The sequence below is a fragment of the Leptinotarsa decemlineata genome, unplaced genomic scaffold, assembly GCF_025532065.1.
Source record: "Leptinotarsa decemlineata unplaced genomic scaffold, Ldec_3_MD MMD2_tig00001064_RagTag_RagTag, whole genome shotgun sequence".
Taxonomy (NCBI): domain Eukaryota; kingdom Metazoa; phylum Arthropoda; class Insecta; order Coleoptera; family Chrysomelidae; genus Leptinotarsa; species Leptinotarsa decemlineata.
The window spans coordinates 13,097,529-13,113,230 of record NW_027412558.1 but is presented as its reverse complement, the minus strand read 5'-3'; the positions used below and the strand labels follow the sequence as shown (position 1 = coordinate 13,113,230).

The 15,702-nt window shown below is 36.7% G+C and overlaps 1 protein-coding gene across 8 annotated transcripts in view; it reads right to left on the bottom strand.

Annotated features, from left to right (window-relative positions):
* Positions 1 to 15,702, bottom strand: part of LOC111507040 (uncharacterized) — a 415,477-nt gene that overhangs the window by 77,144 nt on the left and 322,631 nt on the right. The window contains exon 1 of one of the 8 annotated variants that reach the window (XM_074175703.1): positions 6,775 to 6,881. The exons of the other annotated variants lie outside the window; for them this stretch is intronic. Within the exon in view, the coding sequence (XP_074031804.1) occupies positions 6,775 to 6,786 (12 nt within the window). The 5' untranslated portion in view covers positions 6,787 to 6,881. Of the gene's footprint in view, positions 1 to 6,774; positions 6,882 to 15,702 lie in introns of those variants that run through there. 8 annotated transcript variants of the gene reach the window in all.

Sequence of the window (15,702 nt, the reverse complement as noted above, 5' to 3'; positions counted from 1 at the left end):
TAACGAGAATGCACAATTCTCAGCATCGTATCTATTAGCATTACAGTTGCCTATGGAGTCAATTTTATTATAGCTTAGAAGTTAAACACAGACTCAGTTATAGGAAGTCGTTTTCCATTTATTTCGAAGGAAAAATAAGAAGATTGTTATGTTTGCAGTAAATGATAAGTTATTGCTGCAGAAAGATGGTATTTAGGAATTTATCTGTAAGGAAAATCTTGAGTTATTGGAGAATCAAACCTGATATTATAAGTGAATAAGGAATGTAAAGGAAATATTAAAGTATTATTCTGTGTGCCCTGAAATTATCACATCTTGGTTTCATTTTAACTGGAACTTATGAGAAGAAAGCTCCACAAAGTTTGTGGAGATCAATCGTGAGGTTAGTTCATGGAAATCATCGATTTTCTCACAATAGGACTCTGCTGTGATGGTTTGGACCAGATGAAGAAAGTTATACCAGTCGCTGACTACCATAGAGTAACCATGGTCATTTTTGGTGGGTTTTGCCTTCAGGAAATGCCTGGGTGGCTTATTGGTGCCCAACCACTGTCCCGAACGTCTCCTGTTGTCGTAGAGGATCCACTTTTCATCACACGTGACGATCCGATCTAAAAAAGGATCATTTGGTTGTGCAAAAGCAAAGAAGCGAAGATTCGAAACGTGGCAATTTTTGTCGATCGTTCGGACTTTTTGACTTTTCCATTACGTTTTGAAGCATCAAAAACTGCATAGGAGGTAGGTGTGTAGGTAGGTCTAAAGTGAGTGGGTCTGATCGACCCTCCACCGCAACCCACAAGGGTTTATTGTGGCTCACACCTATTCATACTCGGCCAAATAAACCCAGCTTCTTAACGAAGCCGATTAGTTTGTATGGTGAGTGGTCTTTCAGGTCAGATGGTGAGAGTACGGATCTGCCGAACTCTAAGAACCTGATTTGGTCCCCAGTGAGGCAAACACAAAGTGTATGCTCTGATGTTTCATAATTTTCCAGACATAGGCGACACACACCGTCTTTCGAAGGTCCAAGTCTCTGCATATGATGATTCAAATGACAGTGCCCTGTAAGAAGGCCTGTTTCAAATATCGTAGTTCATACCTACTGTAATCCAACAACTGATTGGTATCAAGCTTTGAAGGGTGAATAAACGCCTTGGAGTGAGCCAATCCTGGAAGATTCTGCATTAGTCCATAGATCTTCTTGCCATCCATTTGTTTAGTGTTTGTTTGGGAAAGCCTAAAGCGATGCCTATGATAGGTTCTGGTCCGATGAAGCTGCTGACAGCACCCTCCTTTGCAAGGGAGTCAGCAGCTTCATTGCCTTCCAGGCCAGTATGGCCAGGAATCCAGACCAGAGATAATATGTTAAGTCTTCCTATCGAAGAGAGTCGTTTTTGGCAGTTTGCTACCAATTTAGAAGTTGCTTGGTAGGAGCCAAGAGCTTCCAACGCCGCTTGACTATCCGAGAATACTTTTATTGACACAATTCAATAGCGTAAATTTCCGCTTGAAATACAGTCGCATAAGTTCCTAGGCAGGTAGATAACTCTGTCCTTGGTCTGCGACTAAAAACACCTGCACCAGAACCGGAAGGTGTTTTTGATCCATCTGTGAACCAACAACTATCTATTCTTTATATTTCCTTCTCCCGGAGAATAGAAATAGAACTTTATAAGGCATGGGAGGTAACGCCCAGTTTTTTCGCCATCCCACGCACCATTTGTGATGGGTGAGTCTCCTACAGGGTCATCAAATCCTCGTCCTGGATTAGGTGTTGGTCGACCACTTCGGTGCTCATCTTCGAGGCTGAAATCTCCGGAAAGAAATTTCGCAAACCAACGTCGAACACTGCGTTCATTAACACTTTTCATTTTTGGGGCTGTTTTGGTAGGTCAGCATTCGACAGGGATTAAATTTAATTATTACTTGACAATTTGCAAACAGATACAACCTGCGCTTTTGATCACAATAATTATCAACAATACAAGACCAATGTGTAGCAAATAACGGATAGGGTTGAATAGTGTGCAGCCGAGGATTATAACAACCGGATATTTTGCGTATCGGCCGTGTGTCGTTCAAGACTTTTCGTGATTCCTCTGTGAGATTACATTTTGATTCCGAGGAAAGAAGAAACCACGTACACTTGATTGATTGATAATATGTTTATTGTTTAAGAATAAATTCTTGTTACAAACACAATGTCATAAATAAATATCAATATAAACATGAAGTATAAGATGTGAAGTATAAGTGTATAAAATATAAATAATTAAAATAAAATATATTCTATATATACATACATATGCAGAAGTTACATGACAAGAACTAGAACAACGAAAAAAAATATATATTTTACACACAGTACAATCGCAGTTTCATCACATTCGAAATTACAGCGCATCGTCAAAATATTCTTGTAGGTCATAATAGGCTTTATCACTTAATAGTTTTGCTTTCATTGGGAATTTTATTGTATGTCCTGATTCCATTATATATCAACGAGTTTTGAACCAAATATGTTTTTGGAATTCAGTTCATTTGACCGCCTTGTGTGGTGTGTGGCTGTAGCTGTAGATTCATAGTTCTCCCTATTTTTATGTATAATTGACACGGTTTCGAATATAAATATTGAAATAACCGTAAGGATTCTATGTTCTCGAAAAAGGGGTCCCGCCATTTCGCTTTACATAAGTACCTGATAGCCCTTTTCTGCAAGACAAAAACCGACTGCATAAGTTGTTTACTGCAAACACCCCAAAAGGGGTGTTGTAAGTAAGGTTGCATACCTTAGATGAGAGGCTATTAAGGCATACTTTCGATGCACCAAACCCCAGTTCCTTTGAGATGTTTCTCAGTGCGAAACATCCTGATGCCAATTTTTTGTTGATGTGTGTAATATGCTGAGAGAATTTTAATTTTCATCTACATAAATTCCCAAAAATTTAAAAGTGGAGTTATTTTTTATTGTGCTATTGTCTAGGGGGATATCAGGAATATTACACTTGAATGCTGATATATTTGTTTTGCTAATATTCAATGATAGAAGATTCGAGTCAAATCAATTCCTCACTTTTTTCACGTCTTGGCACATTTTGTTATGTAATCTGTTTTTGTCCTTGTCATGCCACACTAATGTGGTGTCGTCAGCAAATAAGGTAAAGCTTCCTGTAATCGATATGTTGGTCAAATCATTAATGTATAATACAAACAGTATAGGACCTAACACAGAGCCTTGATGTACTCCACAATTCATCTCTCCCACGTCCGGGTTAGATGACGTTCTTACAAATTGTTTTCTGTCAGAAAGGTATGAACTAATCCAAATATGACTTTTGTCCCTAAAACCATATCTTATGAGTTTCCGAAGCAATATTCTGTGATTGACACAGTCAAAAGCTTTGAATAAGTCACAAAGCACTGCTGAAGTGGCTTCCTCGCTGTTGATTTCATTATACACCATTATACTGTTGATATAGCTTCACTTGTACTCTTAAAATTCTGAAAGCCATACTGATGTGTATTCAATATCCCATTACTGGTAAAAAATTCCATTATTCTTTGTTTTAGCAGTTTTTCAATTATTTTTGCTAGGTTAAACAGTAACAAACGAATAATGATCTAATATGTGTGATTGATGACTTGTTCATTTTGTGGTAATTTGGCAAAAGTGTTTTCATTAATTTCATTAAAGGAATAATGATCTCAATAAAATGTATACAAGGTGAACGGAAATAACGAAACAGAAACATAAATATTCAACACCTGAACCTATAAACATATCAAATAAAAAAAAAGATCTGCAGACAACGAAAATATTGATCGTTACGAGACTTTCGAAGGTTTATTTGAAGTTTGAAGCCTCAGTAGTAATCCTCTCACTACCATATGCTTATCATCGCGAATAAACCGTGAAAATAACAACATCATGACCGACGGATTTAAAGCGCAAAGAGAAAAATGTTTTCTTCTGAATATTTTTCAAGATTTCTCAATAACTGATATAAAATAATATTAAACAGTACGTATTTGGGTTTCTCTCGGGAAAATGGGAAATGGAAAAATTGTCTTCATATCCATATATGTTTCCAGCATCATCCCGGAAATTTTCTTCTAATCACCTGAATTAAACCTGAATTAAATGACTTAGTTCGGGACCTCTGCTTGTCCAAAAAGAATGTTGTACTATTAGGGTCTAGATTACAACAATGGAGTTTACTAGCCCCTAAAACCAATATTTAGGAACTGTAACCACGAGCTATTCTCGTTTTTTACTATGCAGGATAAAATGTGTGTTTGTGTAAATCCAAATGGTGTGATGGAAAAATTAGGATTTGCACATAACCCGGACGTCGTCTAAAACAAGTTTAAAAGCCGTCCTGCTCCATAGCGGTAACAAAGGACCCTCTATTCCTCTTGCACATGCAGTTGCCATGAAGGAAACACACGAAAGTATCTCACTTATTCTAAATGCAATAAGTTATAATACGTATAAATGGCAAATATGTGGTGACCTAAAAGTCATAGGACTATTACTAGGTATTCAGGGCGGATTTACGAAGTTTTGCTGTTTTCTTTGCCTTCGGAACAGTAGGGCAATACAGAGCCATTATCAAGTAAAAGAATGGCCTCCGAGAGATAAATATATTCCAAGTCAAGCTAACGTGAAGAATATACCTCTTGTTAATCCCAAAAACGTTTTGTTACCTCCATTGCACATCAAACTGGGGTTAATAAAAAATTTTGTAAAAGCATTAGACAAAGAAGATGATGCGTTTAAATATATTAAACACGTTTTTCCAAAATTAAGTGATGCAAAGCTCAAGGAAGGTATATTTGTTGAACCACAAATTAGAAAGCTACTAAGTGATCAACAGTATGATCAAAAATTAAGTAATGTTGAATTAGCTGCGTTGTTTCGGGAACAAGAAAGTAGAAAATTACGAAACACTTGTAGAAGAACTACTTGAAAACTACTGCATAATGGGATATCGCATGTCTCTCAAAATAAATTTGTTGCACTCCCATTTGAACTTTTTCCCAGAAAATTTGGGTGCTATCAATGACATACCTACTGACAATAGAACAACGTTACCAGTGCAGATGGGATGCAGCAATGATGGGGGATTATTGTTGGTTCCTTTTGAGGGAAAACGATGAAACATATAAACGAAAGTCAACTTTTGCAAAAAGTTTATGTAGGGGAGACCGGGGCAAGATGAAGTTCGGGGCAGCACGGGAAGTAAGCTTGTGCGCGTGAATAGTAATCGTGTTCGGAGCGGCGACAGCGCCATTTGCACGAACTTCACTCTCCGCTAGTGTGTCCAAGCAGAGCGAACAGGTTAGAACTCGTTTTTGCAGAGAGAAAAAAGTGATATTGCAAGTGTTTTTACGCGATATTTGATTCGAAAACTGATGTACAAACATGTAAGTACCTGTGTTAATGTATTATTTCAATCCCGAGCTTATTATAGTAGTCCAAAACATTAAATTCAAACCAGATTTTTTCGCCGGTAAAGTTTGAGGTTAGAATTGCGTCATCTTCTTTACCTACGTGTGGATCGGGGCAAGATGATCGGGTCATAATGGGATACTATCCCGTTTTGCCCGCCCTTGTGATTAAAATAACATTTTCTATGTACTGATAGTCGAGTGACTGAAAAAGGTGAAAAATAAATAAAGAAACCTGGAAAAAAGACTGCAAAGAAGATTAAAAAGACAAATGACAAGGAAAACCTGCAGAAAAAGCGTCAAATCAAAAGGTGCAAAAAAGAAACTGAATCGGAAGATAGTTCATCCCAAGAAGAGGATGATGACTGTGCTTGCATCTATTGTGGGTACTTATACTCAGATTCAACCGAAGGTTGGGTCATCTGCGGCGTGTGCCACGGTTGGGCGCATAATTCATGTGCCGGAGTAGATGAGGAAGATGAAGAGGCACACATTTGTGAACGCTGTCTACCCGATTAAAAAGCGTACTCGTTTCGCCCCACAGTGTTTCCCATCTTACCCCAGTTATGGGGCAAAACGGGAGTTTATTTTTTCATTATCTGCCAAAAAAAGTTCTGTGATTTTGCATGCTACAACGTTTAATCATAAGAGAGAAATGTATAATGGTTACCTCTTTTGTTAAAGAATGTTATTAAAGAGTTTAATTTTCCTTGTATAACGAGTTTTGTCTTAGCTATCTCATCTTGCCCCAGTCTCCTCTACAAAAGACTTCCTTTGAATGTTTTTTCATGTGTTTTGTAAATAAAGTCTGTTATCCTCAATATATATTGTTTTTTTCTTGTTTTGATCTTATATTCCCCTATAATATGTGAAAATTTTTGTAAAAAATTAAAATAACTATAACTCAAAATCTTCACGTGATGGAAAATTTTTGATGTTGAAGTTGCAGTCAGGATGCTTTAAACTCTCATATAAAGCCATTACAATATTAGTTGCATTTTTTTATTTGTTGGCTAGTGATATTAAATTACTGTAATTAGTGTATGTTGACATGTACGAGTATGTTTCAGGTATTCATAATCTACTGTCTATCTGACACAAAATTTACTATTGAGCTTGAAAATGATCTTTCAATACTGGTCCACCTTTGTGATTCAGAAAAAAACCAATATAAAGAAGTCATTATAACTTGTCTACTATCCTAATACAATTTATTGATTATAAAGGGGTAGGGAGTTCGCCACGACACCTAATATTATGAATGAGTGAAGATTATTGTGTATTCAATTGTTGCCGAGTAAAAATATATTTTAGATTACTCACATTGTGCCACATGGACCGATAATATATTTTTGCTGATATTAGTTCATTGACGCGAAGTATGCACGCTAATGTTGAAGCGGAGTACACCAAAGAACAAGATAATTCACACCAACACTGTTTACTAGTCGCTTGGAAAGGCTCGAATGAATATTAATATGTCTTATTGCATGTAGTATAGCCATGTTTGTTGATGTAGCGGTGTTTTCGGTACTTCAAAAGCTGCAATTTCTCTCAATCGAACAAACAGATGTTCAGTACCAGACATAAATATTGGTACTGTAACCATTCAAAACAAGTAACTATTCTTGAATAGTCAATATAACTGTACAATATAGTCAATGATAAAGTAAAAATACCTTAAACATCTGTTGAGAAGAGATTCGAATAATTTCTCAAAATATGGTGCTGGTATGATGATATTTTCTTAGCGCACTATTGGGCAAGATGAAATTGATTTATTTTCTTTCATATTGTCATTTTCAAACTTCATTATAAATAAAGTTAATTGTGTTACTTCGAAAATGTCCTTGTAGGACGAAACAGCAGTAACGTTAATTATAAATATAAGAGATGATGATTTCCTACCATGTAATAACGGCTACATGCATCAATTTATTTAAACCCACTTGTATATTGAAAAGTACTGTTTCACTTTCCTCAATATCATCATGTTTATCGAAAGGAGTCCCACCTTGATAGGTACCACTGCAAATCAATATATTACTGTCAAATACATAGTTAAATACCTTCAAATTTCACTCTCCAGACCATAAATAGGAAATCGAAAAATGTAGTTTTTGAAGTGATAACTTCTTATGTAAACCGCTTTGTTACCTAAGGCCTAACGGCACAGTTTGTCTAGCTTCCTTTTTTATAACGCATACGTCAGCTGAAGTCAGGCTCCTCCTCTTTCGTCGGACAGACGCTCAGTGTTTAGTGTGCGTTAGACATACTGTTGACAGTATTATGAAAATCTAACCAGCAAACACGTAATATTCTTTTATTATGTGAAACGTGGCTCTGAAATAAAGATACTAATTTTGTGTATGTACATTATTGAACAATTTCAAAATTAAATAGTTCAACTGAGATAAGTTTAAGTTATCATTTCTGTCGGGCGTTCCGAGACGCAAACGGTTTTTTGAACAGAGATGAATTAAATCAGACATTAAAACGATTCATATCAATACCTCGTTTAGCCAGATTGAATAAAACGACGAGAATAATTTGAGAACAACATTTCAAACAAGTACTTTGTGATCGATTCACACCATACCTTGTTTAGGGAATATATAAGGTGGCAATCTCGAGGATAATAATGAAGAAATAAGCAAGTGTTGACAAAATTGGAAATAATAACGATAAGAGGAATTGAACAGGCCATCTGGTGCCTTGTCTAACCTTTATGTTGATTCAAATGAAGTAAAAATAGGTACTGGAAGAAAGCAATGTTTTGGTGTGGACTCAGTAGTATGCTTTAGCTTTTTTGTTTCTTGGGAGGGTTGTTTATTTCCCTCAAGTATTCTGTAGCCCCATGGGCTTCTTATATAATCCCTCCATCTATTCATGACATCCATTTGAATATTCAGATTGGAAAGTACCATCATGTATCTACCACGTTTTATGTATCTACCTGATGAAGTGCCCATCATAGTACTTAAAAATTGCGCAAATGAACTCGTACCAGAAAAATATTCCAGTCGCTCTGCTATCAGTGATATCAAAAATCACAGAGAAAGTCGTAAACCGAATATTTGGGAGGCTTCAACATCTTGAGTGATCATCAATATAGCTTTCGGAAATGAAGATCAACAGGTGACCTTCCATCGTATGTCACCCATAATTTGAATAAAGCAACCGAGAAACATGGAGGATCAAGAGCTGTTGCGCTTGGTATTTGTAAGGCCTTTGACCGTGTGTGGCATGAGGGTTTGCTGGCCAAACTTCGATGCTATGGCTTATCGGATTATTTTTGTGTATGGCTCTTCAGCTTCCTGAAAAAATGTTTCCTGCAAGTGGCCGTCGATGGATATATCTCGAATACTTTTACCATCAACGCTGGTGTTCCCCAGGGATCCATATTGTCTCCAACCCTCATTTTATTGCATATCAACGACTATTAGAAAAAATCAAGAATCCGGTATATTGCTTTGAAGATGACATCACACTTGTCTCGTCATTCTATTTGGATTCCAGGAAATCGGCTACGGAGGAACATCTTCACCGCCAGCAGGAGGTTGGATATCTTAGTCCTCACTAAGATATGCAACCTCCTAGAAGTAATTTCGAATTGGGTTGAAAGTAACCAGGTTCAGTTCAATCAACAGTACATCTGATATTTCAAAACCCAGGGATAGGTTTTTTCCAATAAGATAAATGTCTTCAAACCGAATATAATAATGTCAGACAATTCCGCTTCCTGCTTCGATGAGTTTGTTGGGGGTTGAAATGGATCCTTATATGTCTTGGCACAATCATATCGCTGAAATTGCAAAGGTTGCTTCTCAAAAGCTTGGAACACTATTCCGAACCAGAAAACTGTACACACCTCAGCAACTTTTGATGCTTTATAAACATAAGAGCAGACCTTCATTGGAGTATTGTTCTCATGTATGGAGCTCTGACCCCAAACATATCCTGAAGTTGTTGGATTCCATCCAGAAAAGAGCCATCCGCCTGATTGGAGACGCGAACATCACGTGCAACCTTGATAGCCTGGAATATCGAAGGAAGGTTGGAAATGTGTTCCTCCTCTTTTCACGAGAAGTATTTAAGTGCAGAACTTTCCTGTAGTGCCTCTGTTTTATCCTTTAAAAAACGCATACCTACAGATGAGAGGCAAGAGCTTGGAACTTTCACCAGAACTTGGGAATATCACATACACCCCTCCGTAATATGTTTATCATGCCGACTCCCACTCTGGAGTACGTGTTTGTTGAGTGGCTTCCGGACTTTGTCTGCAGGTGGCGCAGTAGTACATTCTATTGAATCAACCGCAGGCTGAGCTTATGATTAGTTGGAATCAATTTTGTTTATTCAGGATATTCAGACGGTTCACTCAATATGAAATGATCCACCCGACACTGACGAGGGGCTAGTACTCCAAAACCGACCAAATGAAATCAATTTTAGCTTTATATGTATAGGTAGTTACTTGCAACGAATCTTCTAAATGGAAGACGTGGCACAGATACATGATGGTTTTCTTCAGCTTTGGTTTAGCTGTTGTTTCTCAGTCGTGTATCTGCCACACGTACCCACAGAATTGCAGGTTTCAGATGAGAGGCAATGGCTTGGTATTTTCACCAGAACTTTGTATTATACATAGAACAAAATATTCACAATCATTTCGCTTCACGAGAAATCTCCTAAGTTCATTGGTAAAAGATTTTCCAATCATCACGCTGTCAGCATTAGAGATGTACAAAATTCATCGCTGAATTGAGGTCTCACTAGGTAGAGTCATATTTCCATGTCATGAAAATTTCAGCATGCACATCTTCGTGCTTTTTGTTTTCACTTTGTTTTTATTATTGTTTTCATTGGTTCTCTGTGTTATATTTTCCGACATATCATATATCGCGTGGTAACCGTTTAAAGACAATAGAGAAATAGAAAGAGTTAGGTTGTTCGGTGTAGTAGTCAAGTCTTTTCGCTTTTATTACTTTGTCGCCTTATTTAGAAACCGAACTGATAACTCATGTGCAAAGATCTATTGACCGGACTGTAGATTATAATCAATCAACGATGATTATCAGAATTGTTTGCCGGTGGCGCAGTTTCGAACTTGCCATAACAAAAACACGTCGATTTTGTTTTCGAGGATGTTGACTCGAGATGCGAAGATTCGATTCAGATAAGCTCCGAATGCATTCCGAACAGAAAATTCGAGAATCATTGACCTCTTCACCGTTCATTGTTCGACGCTGAATTTCTTCAATTTTTTTTTATTTGCCGCGGACAATAATGATTCGTTGGTATTAGTGGGCTGACAGGTTGTCGACCGTATCGAAATTGGAGGTTTTTGTTTGAACATATCAGTGTGAAGTATTTGATCTTGAAAAAATGTTTGCCGAGTTTGATGTTTAATGACTTGATGAAGTTCATTCCCTATATAAGGACTCTTTAAACAGTGGAAGATGAAGAGTTGATCAAATTATGACAAAGTAATATATACTAGAGTACTACTGAATACAAATTGCAAAAATTGCTATTTTCGTATCCCCTTCATCCGCAGAGGTATTAGAAATCTGTTTATGTTTTGCTATAAAAACTTTTCCCCGGGCTTTTCAGAAATGTTCATAAAATATTCATACAAAATGTCATCCAACTTTGGCCAACCCTCAGATGACACCTGACTCTCTGAAAATTATTTGACTTACCAAAAATTGCAAAAAGGCTACTTTTGGCTCTTCTTCATCTGACTTTCCACGAGCATTTGGAAAATGTTTTTAAAATTTTCATACAACCCTAGGCCACCTTCAACAAGTAATAGTAATGTTTCTCTATGTACCACATCTCATTCTCTGAATAAATGGAGCATAACGTATGGTCGGAGTTACCTTTATTGTGAATACTTAAAGCTATCGGCATCTCAAAGGCCAAAAAAACCAATACAGAGAAATAATGCCGCTGCAAATTAGTCCACGTGTACTGAAGAAATAGCGGGTCGTATTGGATAATTTTTACTAACCGAGTTTTATGATTAGCTGAAGAGTCATAAAATTAAATTTGAAGTCATGATACGGTGACGAATAGAATGTGGGGATAAGTATCGCCGTTGTGTAGTCAATGTTCAGTTCAGGAACTGACCGCAATTTGAGTATTGAAATTCGATACATATTGAGTTTGGTTTCGAGGGAAACAAACCAGATTTGACCTTTCTCAACTTTACGTAAAATAGTCAAAAACAAAACTTTTGAACGCAAGACGCGATGTGATACGGGATTACCAAAACCTTCAGATGTGCATCTAATAAAATCATTGAAAACAACAATATACGATTGTTACAAAAGCAATGAGATTCCTACAACTGAAATCATAAGGAAAAATACTTTCGGCCATAACGTGAGCTGCTGTTACAAAACTCGTCAGAATTGGATAAAGAAACTAGGATTTAGATTTAAAATAATAAACAAACGTCAAGCAGTTATGGAAAGCAGAAGAATGGTGGATTTGCATAAAAAATACTCAGAAAAAATAACTAAACATAGACAAGAACAACGGCAAATTTTCTATTTGGACGAAACTTGGTATGACACTCACGAAACAGTTACGAAAGGGTGGACTGATGGTTCGAGAATATGTAGGCCTAACATGCCTGCAAACAAAGGATCGCGATTGATCTAACCATTTTTTTGCAATTCATTTGAAAGAAAACGATTTGAACAAATATTATTCGCATTCCTTGTATTATGGTTATCATTATCCGAGTGTTGTGTCAAGGAACTCTATTTTTGTGTCAATTTTCGAATTGAAGGATAATGATTGGCAGTGGTGTCTGTAAATCACATCAACTTAAATTTTTGTAGCTCTTTTCTGTAGTGTATCTCGCGTTATCCCATAGAATAATTTTCCAACTCAAATGTACATGAAAAAGGGAGAAATAGGATCCATTTAATCTCAACCACGTCAGCATCAAGCGTGGATCAATTTTGTTGAAACACGAAAGGCGATTTACTGAAAAAAAATTTTTGAAATATGATTACTGATTCATTTGTAGTATTGTTGCAATAGTTTTGCAAAAAATTCAGGCTGGAACCGTAGGACGATGATTATCCGTTAATGTGCTGTACCCTATTATAAGTACAGGCATTATGCTTGAAATTTTAATAATGTCCGGGAAAATACCGGTGCTAAAAATGTCATTGATTAGTTGTAGTTTTGAATCCTTTCAGTTACTGGAATTGGGTTAGGTCCTAAGTAAGTGGGTCTATTCGACCCTCCACCGCAACCCGCAAGGGATTATTGTGGTTCAGATATATCCAAACTCGATCAAATTAACCCAGCTTCTTAACGAAGCCGATTAGTTGGTATGGTGAGTGGTCTTTCAAGTCAGATGGTAAGAGTACGGCTCTGCCGAACTCTGAAAACCTGATTCGATCCCCCATCTCTACTGTAGACCAACAACTGTTTGGTATCAAGCTTCGAACTGTGAATAAACGCCTTGGAGTGAGCTAATCCTGGAAGATTCTGCCAGAAGTCCATAAATCTTCTTGCCATCCAGGTGTTCGATCTTTGGCAAAGCCTAAAGCGATGTCAATAACAGGTTCTGGTCCGATGAAGCTGCTTGCAGCACCCTCCTTTGCAAGGAAGTCAGCAGCCTCATCACCTTCCAGGCCAGTATGGCCAGGAATCCAGACCAGAAACAATCTGTTGAGTCTTCCTATTGAGGAGAGTCGTTTTTGGCAATTTGCTACCAATTTAGACGTTGCTGGGTAGGAGCCAACGCTGCTTGACTGTCCGAGAATATTTTTATTGACATATGTATGAGGTTGGATGCTTGCAATCTCTCCGCACACCATTCAATAGTGTGAATTTCCGCTTGAAATACAGTCGCATAGGGTCCTAGGCAGGTTGATATCTCTGTTAGGGTCTGCGATTGAAAACACCTGCACCAGAACCGGAAGGTGTTTTTGATCCATCTGTGAACCAACAACTGTCTGCTCTTAATATTTCTTTCTCCTGGAATTAAGAAGAAAGATGTACGAGAAACTGGAAAATTCCGAAAAATCAGAATTTGTGGCAATTGGGAGGCCGTTGATGATTTTATCTGCCACATTCACGAAAAAAAGCATCAAGGAAAAAACCGAAATGAGAACTGTCATTAGAATCAATCATAAACTCATACCAAGTTCCTGATCGGGAAAACGCACCTAATCAATAGTTAGATCTTTCAGTTTCGAGCGAAGACAACAATTTTCAACTCCTTATTCTTCATCGGCTTTTTCTGGATATCTTCGAAAAACGAATCACTCAAATCACTTCAAAAACTTTACCACTTTTTGGTACCAGTTTTAAATTTTTTTCAGGTTCAGTTCCTTTCATGAATGAATGAAATTTGCAAAAAAAATCTGTTGAATCAATATTCGATGGAGCCATTTCATTTGAAAAAAATTGTAGGAAATATTTACATATCTCAAAAATTTTTCGATAATATTCGATGCTCGTCTTTCTTTTCATGAAGATCTCCATCCTTTATTAAAAAAAAAAACAAATTTTCCCCCTTTATTTACTTTCCTTTAAAATAATACTTTGAAAAAAAAAAAACAAAACAAAAATCTGACATGCAGTTATTTGTTTTGAAGAAAATGACAATAGACCTGCCGAAATGGGGCTGGGACATGAAAAATGAAAAATTAAATTATTGTGTCGCTACTGTTAATGCAAAACGTTATGGGTAATACGCTTTCCACAGGAGAGCATTAAATTGATTATTTTTTACGATATATCAGTATGAATTCATTACTTTCTCATATCTGATGTTTCCTTATAATAAATAATACGCAACTATACTGCTAAATCATAAGGTAATAAGTTTTCGTTTTCTCTTGTGCAATACAGACATTTTTTATCTACATTAGGCGATTGAAAAAAACTAAGAGAAGGAGGAAAACGAAAGGTATAGTTACACCGTTGGATAAATTAAACATGAAAAAATTCATAACTATTTGAAAATATCTTTAGAACAAAAAATTGAAGAATAGAGAAAATGTAACATATATTTAGGATAGCCTGAAGAATAAACAATGCAATTTACTTTTTTCACAATGAAATTGAAGTTATGAGGTAAAAAGTTGGATTGAATTATTACTAAAAATCGATTATGCAACCTCAGAAAAATTGACAAGCGAAGAAGATGACCAACATTATAAATAATGACTTTATGAATGATGATGAAACGAAATGTGATCAAGATGTGCATACTACATTTTAACGACTTAACTATATGCACTTTTCTCGTATTTTTCAGTGGGTATTCATCATTATATATACATTATCACTTGTCGCTTAGTGGGATTGAGAATAATACCTTGAATACTTGTAACTGAAGGGTAACAGCTTGACAGGAAATATAAAGGTACTTTATATAACTCAAATGAAAATAATGAGAACGGTATGAAGATGACATTGAATGGAAAAATATGCATCTTTAAAGCATCATTTCATCACAGTTTTGAATGGAAAAACAGAAGACATTGATGAACACTGCAGCTTTATTTCATCAAAGTGCAACCTCTGAAATCCTAGCGGAGTTTTTTACCAAGACCGGTACCAAAAATTTTTCAGTTACTATAACTTTCTCATTCTTATAGAATTTGCAAAATAGTACAAGAATGTTCTCATATTTGTTTTCATGAAAATCAGCGTTTCTCGGAATTCAACGCAGATACAACTTTTATTTTTCACAATGAAATTATGGAAATACATGTTTTATGACAGGTTTGTCTGGCCATCTATGGTGCCATCAGTAACACATCGCCAGCTGTCATGATTTTCCCTGTATATCTACTTCCTCTCCAGATTTTTCTGGAGAGAGGTTTGATGGACTGCATATAGACTTGTGCACATTGGCAATTGCACAAATCAATTGGATGTAGAGTTCAACAGACTGTTGGTTGACACTGGAAGTCACAGCATTCTGGAAATGACCTCTGACTTTATCCTCCTCCAATGTCAATTACGAACTGCCCTATGAAGAACTGTTCCCGAGTAGAGAGGACTGGAAACTGAAGCAGATGGACTGGAGCAGATAGTTGTTGGTTCACAGATGGATCAAATACACCTTCAGGTTCTGGTGTAGGTGTTTTCAGTCGCAGACCCAGGACAGAGATATCAACCTGCCTAGTAACCTATGCGACTGTACTTCAAGTGGAAATTTACGCTATTGAATTGTGTGCGAAGAGATTGGATAAATCCAACCTCACT